Source organism: Brassica oleracea, chromosome C3 (assembly GCF_000695525.1).
Source record: "Brassica oleracea var. oleracea cultivar TO1000 chromosome C3, BOL, whole genome shotgun sequence".
Lineage (NCBI taxonomy): Eukaryota > Viridiplantae > Streptophyta > Magnoliopsida > Brassicales > Brassicaceae > Brassica > Brassica oleracea.
Window position 1 is genome coordinate 62,047,254 of NC_027750.1, and position 7,100 is coordinate 62,054,353.

Genomic DNA, 7,100 nt, shown 5'->3' on the forward strand with positions numbered 1-7,100 from the left:
GGTGGAGACGTAGATGATCGGAAAAGCACAAGTGGCTTCGTGTTTTTCATTGGAGAAACCGCTTTCACATGGATGTCAAAGAAGCAACCAATTGTCACTCTTTCTACTTGTGAAGCGGAGTATGTGGCAGCTACTTCATGTGTTTGCCATGCTATTTGGTTACGAAACTTGCTAAAGGAGTTGAACCTACCACAAGAGGAGCCAACAAAGATCTTTGTGGATAACAAGTCGGCAATAGTATTGGCAAAGAATCCAGTCTTCCATGATCGAAGTAAGCATATCGATACTCGTTATCACTACAGTAGAGAATGTGTTACCAAGATGGATGTGCAGTTAGAGTATGTGAAGACAAATGATCAAGTAGCTGATATCTTCACCAAGTCACTCAAGCGAGACGACTTTATCAAAATGAGGAGTTTGCTAGGAGTAACCAAATCAAGTTTAAGAGGGGGTGTTGAAAGTTAAACTTGATTTGGATCACATTTTGGGCTAATAATTTACTAATCATTTTAGTCGAAACTTAGTCCAATATCTAGAATCATCATCCATTTCCTTAGAATAAAAATCTAGATATTCTCATAGAATTATCTAGATAATTATAATAAAAAATCTTAGATATTATGGTAGAATTCTCTAGATTTATGATTAAAATATGTAAGATATTTTGTATTTTGGAGGCTATAAATACCTCCACTCCCCTTTCATTTCGTATCACAAAAAAATAATCAAGTTTGTAACAAAATTTCAAGCAATAATAAGAGTCATCTTCTAAGTTATAAAATTTTTCTTCTTCCTAAAAGGTTACATTGCATTCCCTTTAAATTCCTGGCCAACCATCTTCTTCTTTCATCTGCAAACACACAATAACTCGGGGAAAAAAGCCTCTCTCCAATGGCGTTTCCTCGTAGCAACTCTATTTTTTTCTTCACCTTCCTTCTATTTGCTGTCTTAATCAATACGGCCATCTCTTCTCGCGTCTCACCCTTCATCAAGCTCCCCACCTCCGTCGACGAGTCTCTCTCTTCCTCTCTTGAGTCCTACTGCGCAAGCTGGAGATTGGCCGTCGAGACCGACAATGCCGGAAAGTGGACGGTGGTTCCTTCCCAATGTGTTAGCTCTCTTGAAACTTATTACGATAAAGGCCAGTTTGACAAGGACTACAGTGTAGTCGCTGGTTACGCCTACGCCTACGCTAAAACGATCACGGTAAAGGGAGACGGCAAGGACGCTTGGGTCTTTGACATAGATGAGACGCTCCTCTCGAACCTCGAGTATTACAAGGCTCATGGTTACGGGTAATGATGCTCATTGTAGATTTTAGCTATTGGATTTTGTTGTCTAGTGGCTTGTTTCAGTGGTTAGAAGGCTATTGGCAGAATTGGTCACTGACATAGTCAATTGAAACATTAGTTTTTGGATCCCAATTTTTTTTCAAGTTAATATCTATGAACATAGATATCTAAATTGTTTGAACAAAATAAAAATATATCTAAACTGTTAAAAGAAAAATTCTCTATATTTCTTAGTAAATTGTTTGAGGTCCCGAAAATATCAGAAACTGCATTATTTTTGAGTAGGCTATGGACTGAGTTTCCAGGCTACCAGTATCTATGCAAATTTTCGCTTTTTCTTTCTTTGTCAATATATACACATCTAGATAGATCTGGTTCCCTCTTTAAGATTTTTGGTGCTATTTTAATTGTTGGTTTTTCTTGTCGTACCAAGCAGTTTGGTTGAATACTGTTTCTTGTCGATTTAGGTCTGAGCCTTACAACTCGCTTGCTTTCAACGAGTGGGTGCTACAAGGTACAGCCCCAGGGTTTGCTGCGAGTTTGAAACTGTTTAACCGTCTCAAGAAGCTTGGTTTCGCTCTCATTCTGCTAACTGGCCGGGACGAGGTTCAAAGGAGTGTTACCGAGCAAAATCTCCTGGACGCCGGTTATTCCGGCTGGGAGTATCTCCTGTTGAGGTAACCTATACCAAACTTATATCTCGTATCTTTAGTTTAAAACTCCAGGACTCGTCTGATCTAGTTCTGTAACTTTCAAACCTTAAACCACTATATCTTTGACTATGGATTTAAACTTTGGTGGTAAAAGTTGTTTGATCTTTGATTATTGATTTAAAATTTGGTGGTCAATATGTTGATGGTAATATGTTACTAGCTACTATCAACATTTAAAAACAAAAAGAAAAAAATTGGGTTACTAATGATATCAAGATACTAAGGTTTCTTCTTCTTCTTTTTTTGGGTTAATGTGATTAATTTAGGGGTCACGAAGATCAAGGGAAGGCAGCTGTACAATACAAATCAGAGCAGAGATCAAGAATGGTTAAGAAAGGCTACAGACTCCATGGAAATACTGGCGATCAATGGAGTGACCTTCAAGGTTTTTCTGTGGCCGATCGTTCTTTCAAAGTCCCAAATCCAATGTACTACATTCCTTGATCATTGGCTGTTGCAGGAGCTTTTAATAATTTATGTTTTAATAAGAAGTTACGAAAGTCTTTCGTGATTTTGGTCCGAAAACAAACCAGTCTAATAATATGTGAATTTTTTACTCTCTATGACACTTTATGTCTTATGTATTACTCAATAAGACACTTCCTGTTTGCCACATGCATTATGGTTGCGTAAAGTCTTTCATGCCCTCATATTTGACCAGACTACACAAAAACTAACTAGAGAAAACTAACCATGGTTCTTTTATTTTAAACAAAATTCATTTTTTTAATGAAAAGCATAAGTTTCTCTCTCCATACCCAATTTCAAAACGCAGATCCATTTTCTCTTTCCCAAATCCTCAGTCTTGATTTTGTATCTATCTTCACTTCGTCCTTCATCATAAGTTTCTCTTTCCATACCCAATTTGAAAACGCAGATCCATTTTCCCTTTGCCAAATTCCCAATCCTGATTTTGTATCTATCTCCACTTCGTCCTTCATCGTCCGACGACGGAGAACTAGCGAAAGGCCCTTGACAAAATCGAAGCCAAAGAAAAAATCCAAGATGCCTCAAGAAATCCAAGATCGATCATGCTTTCTTATCTAAGTTTGGTTTCTTACTTTAAAAAGTTTCAATCTTTAGATGCAATTAAGGAAAATTCGATTTCAAGATTCTCCGTTCAAGCTCATCAAGCCACCGTGTTCTGCATCTCAGCCGTTATGTTATGCTCTGAAACTCGTCGATTTTGTGTATGCGGCTCACTCTTCCTCGCGAGCTCAGCCGCTATTTTTTTTATCGAACCACCCTCTCTCTCTCCAACATCACTTTTTTTTTTATCGAACCACCCTCTCTCTCTCCAACATCACTTTTTTTTTTATCGAACCACCCTCTCTCTCTCCAACATCACTTTTTTTTTTATCGAACCACCCTCTCTCTCTCCAACATCACTTTTTTTTTTATCGAACCACCCTCTCTCTCTCCAACATCACTTTTTTTTTTATCGAACCACCCTCTCTCTCTCCAACATCACTTTTTTTTTTATCGAACCACCCTCTCTCTCTCCAACATCACTTTTTTTTTTATCGAACCACCCTCTCTCTCTCCAACATCACTTTTTTTTTTATCGAACCACCCTCTCTCTCTCCAACATCACTTTTTTTTTTATCGAACCACCCTCTCTCTCTCCAACATCACTTTTTTTTTTATCGAACCACCCTCTCTCTCCCCAACATCACATTTTTTTATCGAACCACCCTCTTTCTTCAACATCAATTATTGAATTCTAGATCTACTTTCTTCAATTCGCCTACCCTAATTTCACAACCCAGACTCTCTTTTCCCTCATCAACTTTCGAAGAACACCATTCACTCAGAAAACCCGCTGTTTGTTTTGATTATGTGACCTCGTCCACACAAAATTCCTCATCGTTTCTCATCTTATTGAATATGACGAAAGTCTCGCAAGCGAGCTGAGGCAAGAGCAAGGCTTGCGGTGGTCTTCATGCTCGGAATCCACCATTGCGGTTGTTTTCGTCGTAGCTTTCAATTGCAGAGGGAAGCTCGCGCAACATGGTCGAATTCTTATTTTTTATACATCTAGTCCTTTAAATTTTGACTATTTTCAATTTGACCCCAACAAAACTTTGGAAGATTTTGAACTTTAAACTAGATCTCTCTCTCTTACGTTCACACAAACATGTTCAAGGTGTATTTTTAGGATTGATTATCAAAAATTATATGTAAACACAAAACTGTACATATGAATTTATCCACATAATTCACTATTCTATGTTCGGGTACTACTATCTTTTCACATTTTTCATATTTGTTTTGTCCATGTCCATATCTTTTTACGTCCAAACTTTTATTATCCATGTCCACACACATTTGTTCACCAAAGTGGCTTACACAAAATACATGTACATAAACACTACACGGTATGCATAAAGCACTTGTCCACAGATACTAAGAAATTATGTAAGATGATTAGGAATATAAGAACTTGTCCAAGAAAACACATCCATGAAACTTAGTTCATGAGACCTCATCCACGAAAATTTTAAAGATATTTTCTACATTTTTCACCATCCATGTCCACATCCTTTTATGTTCACGTATTTTTCTTACATGTTCACAATTTTGCATCCACACTTCTTATGTCCATACATTTTTTTTATATAATTGTTGAAATATATAAAATATACATATGAAAATGGATGTTAAAAAATAGAGAAAAACAAATTACAATTTATTGTAGTAATTATACTTTCTCCAAATGTCTTAAACTCTGAGAAAAAAACAAATAAAAACATAAGAACTTTGCAAAAAAAACAAAAATAAGTTGAGAAAAAAATAAATAAAATAAAAAAATGCAACCATCCTCTAGTTTCCCTTAACCAAGCGTTAGGGGTACTACCGTAAAACCACAAGAGGTGGAAGAAGACAATGTGTCCCTCCAGTGGAAAGTGTCTTATCATGACAAAAAAGAGAAGAAAGTGTCTGAGAAGGTAACACACTCATAATATGTACCATGTTCCTTTTCTAGTATGATTTTAGTTTCAATGCTTCTTTTTTTGTTTCAATGCTTTTTACTTATTTTCAATGCCAGACCTCTAAAAACGTGACGAATATTTTTAAAAATATTTAGATAATAATTATTACTGTAATAGATAAAAAATAATTTATTAATTTATGATTTCTAGAAATTAATAAATTATAATAATAACATACTCGATTAAGACTCTGCAAACTTGATATCTGTGTAAATTCTATTAATTGTAAATCATGATATTTAATCTAATAATATATATATATATATATATATATATATATATATATATATATTTAGTATATGTTATAAATCATATTGTGGATGTCCATAACCGGTCTTGTCCATAACCGGCCTAATATCTAGAGAGAGAGACGGCCGCAGCCGGAGAGAGAGAGAGAGAGAGGCGGCTTAAACTTAGAGAGAAGGGGAAACCCTAGTTTCCTATTCCTTGTATTTGTACACTTTCCATATTTATGTCTTTCCATTTATCTCTTTGTAATTCTCATATATAAGGGCATCTTATGATTGAGTAATAATGAGAAGAACTTACAGATTTCAATCCTTAAGTTTACAACACGTTATCAGCACGAAACTCTAAATCCCTGAGCTAAGAAACCAAATCGAAAAACCCCTAAAACCCTAACCCTAGCCGCGACCCGACGAACCCTAATTCCCGATCGCGTCTCTTGCATCCCAACCGAGGCGTTCCCGATCCGATAGCCTCAGCTCGCGATCCGTCTCAGCTCAGCACTCAGACGACCTCAGACTCAACTCGCATCCCAGATGGCCCGCGTTCCCGATCCGACGTTCGCGACTCGATAGGAGCGACTCGACCCATTCCAGCTCGTGTCTCCGATCAACTTCAATCCGCGTGTGTCCAGCTCACAATCAGCACACATCCGATGATCAAGGCGTTCCCAATCAGCTCGTGTCCAGCTCGCGGATAGCTCACATTCGTTCATGTTCGTATTGCAGCTCGCGGTTCATCCTTCTTGGTGGTCCGGTTTCAACAATCATCTAGGTTAAAAGGTAATTCGAAATCTAAGAACCTATGATCGAATTTGGATTGTTTGATAAAGAATGAAACCCTAAAATCCTAATCTTTATGATAAAAGCCATAGGATAATAGATCAAACCCTAATGAGTAAATCGAAGCTCAAACGTTCGATACCTCAAACCCTAAATCGAGATTGATCTATTGATCAATTAAAATCAAAATCTTTGATGGTTTTGAATCTCAAAAAAATCTCCTTTGATCTAAGATCTAAAATCAAAATCTTTGATTGTTTGAATTTGAATCTTGATTGATTGTTTTGATCACCTAGAATTGTTGCTAAGATTATTTAAACTCGATTTTGGTATTGAATTGATTGAAACCCGAATATTGATAGCTTTGATAGTTTTAAATTAAAATCACGAAGACCATATCATCTCGTGGCCGTGCGGCCTTGTTGCATTCATACCTAACTTGATCACATTGATTGATTGCAATTACACTTAGAACCTTATGCTAGGATGGTATTAAATTGAAATCAAATAAGCCGCATGATTGTTCTTTGACTTGGCCGGGAAGTTTTGATTGCATCATGAACTGATAGAAATCATCTATGCTAGGATTGCAATGAACTTAATGCATTAAACCGAACTGATTGCATTCATAGTCGTGCGGCTTGTTATCTGTCTTGGCCGAGAGGCTTCATTGTTGGCCGTGAGGCTTCCTCGTTGGCCGTTAAGGCTTATTGCTTTGTTTGATCATTAGAATTGCTAAATTATGTAATCTATGATTTGAGATGTCAAAAATCAACCTGGATTTTGCTGCCCTAAATCTCTTTGGAGATAATTATTTACAGTGGGCATTGGATACAAAGATTATCCTAAAGTAAAAAAGACTTGGTGAATGTATCATAGAAGGCAATAATGCCAAATGAGAAAAATTGATACATGGCAATATTAATTATTCGCCATTATCTTATTGAGAGTCTCAAAGATCAGTATTTGACAATTGAGAATTTTCTAGACCTTTGGACAGAATTCAAATCGAGATATGACACCAAAGAAAGGTGTTACTACCAAAAGCTATGGAGGAATCTCAGAATACAGGAC

General features: G+C 36.6%; 1 protein-coding gene across 1 annotated transcript; it reads left to right on the forward strand.

The window, feature by feature from the left end:
• The first annotated feature begins 800 nt into the window (after positions 1-800).
• On the forward strand, positions 801-2,516 carry LOC106328410 (acid phosphatase 1-like). The gene is made up of 3 exons (XM_013766845.1): positions 801-1,295; positions 1,760-1,969; positions 2,272-2,516. Exons 1-3 carry the CDS (start codon positions 892-894, stop codon positions 2,447-2,449), a joined length of 792 nt encoding a protein of 263 aa, XP_013622299.1. The 5' UTR covers positions 801-891; the 3' UTR covers positions 2,450-2,516.
• The last annotated feature ends 4,584 nt before the right edge of the window (positions 2,517-7,100 follow it).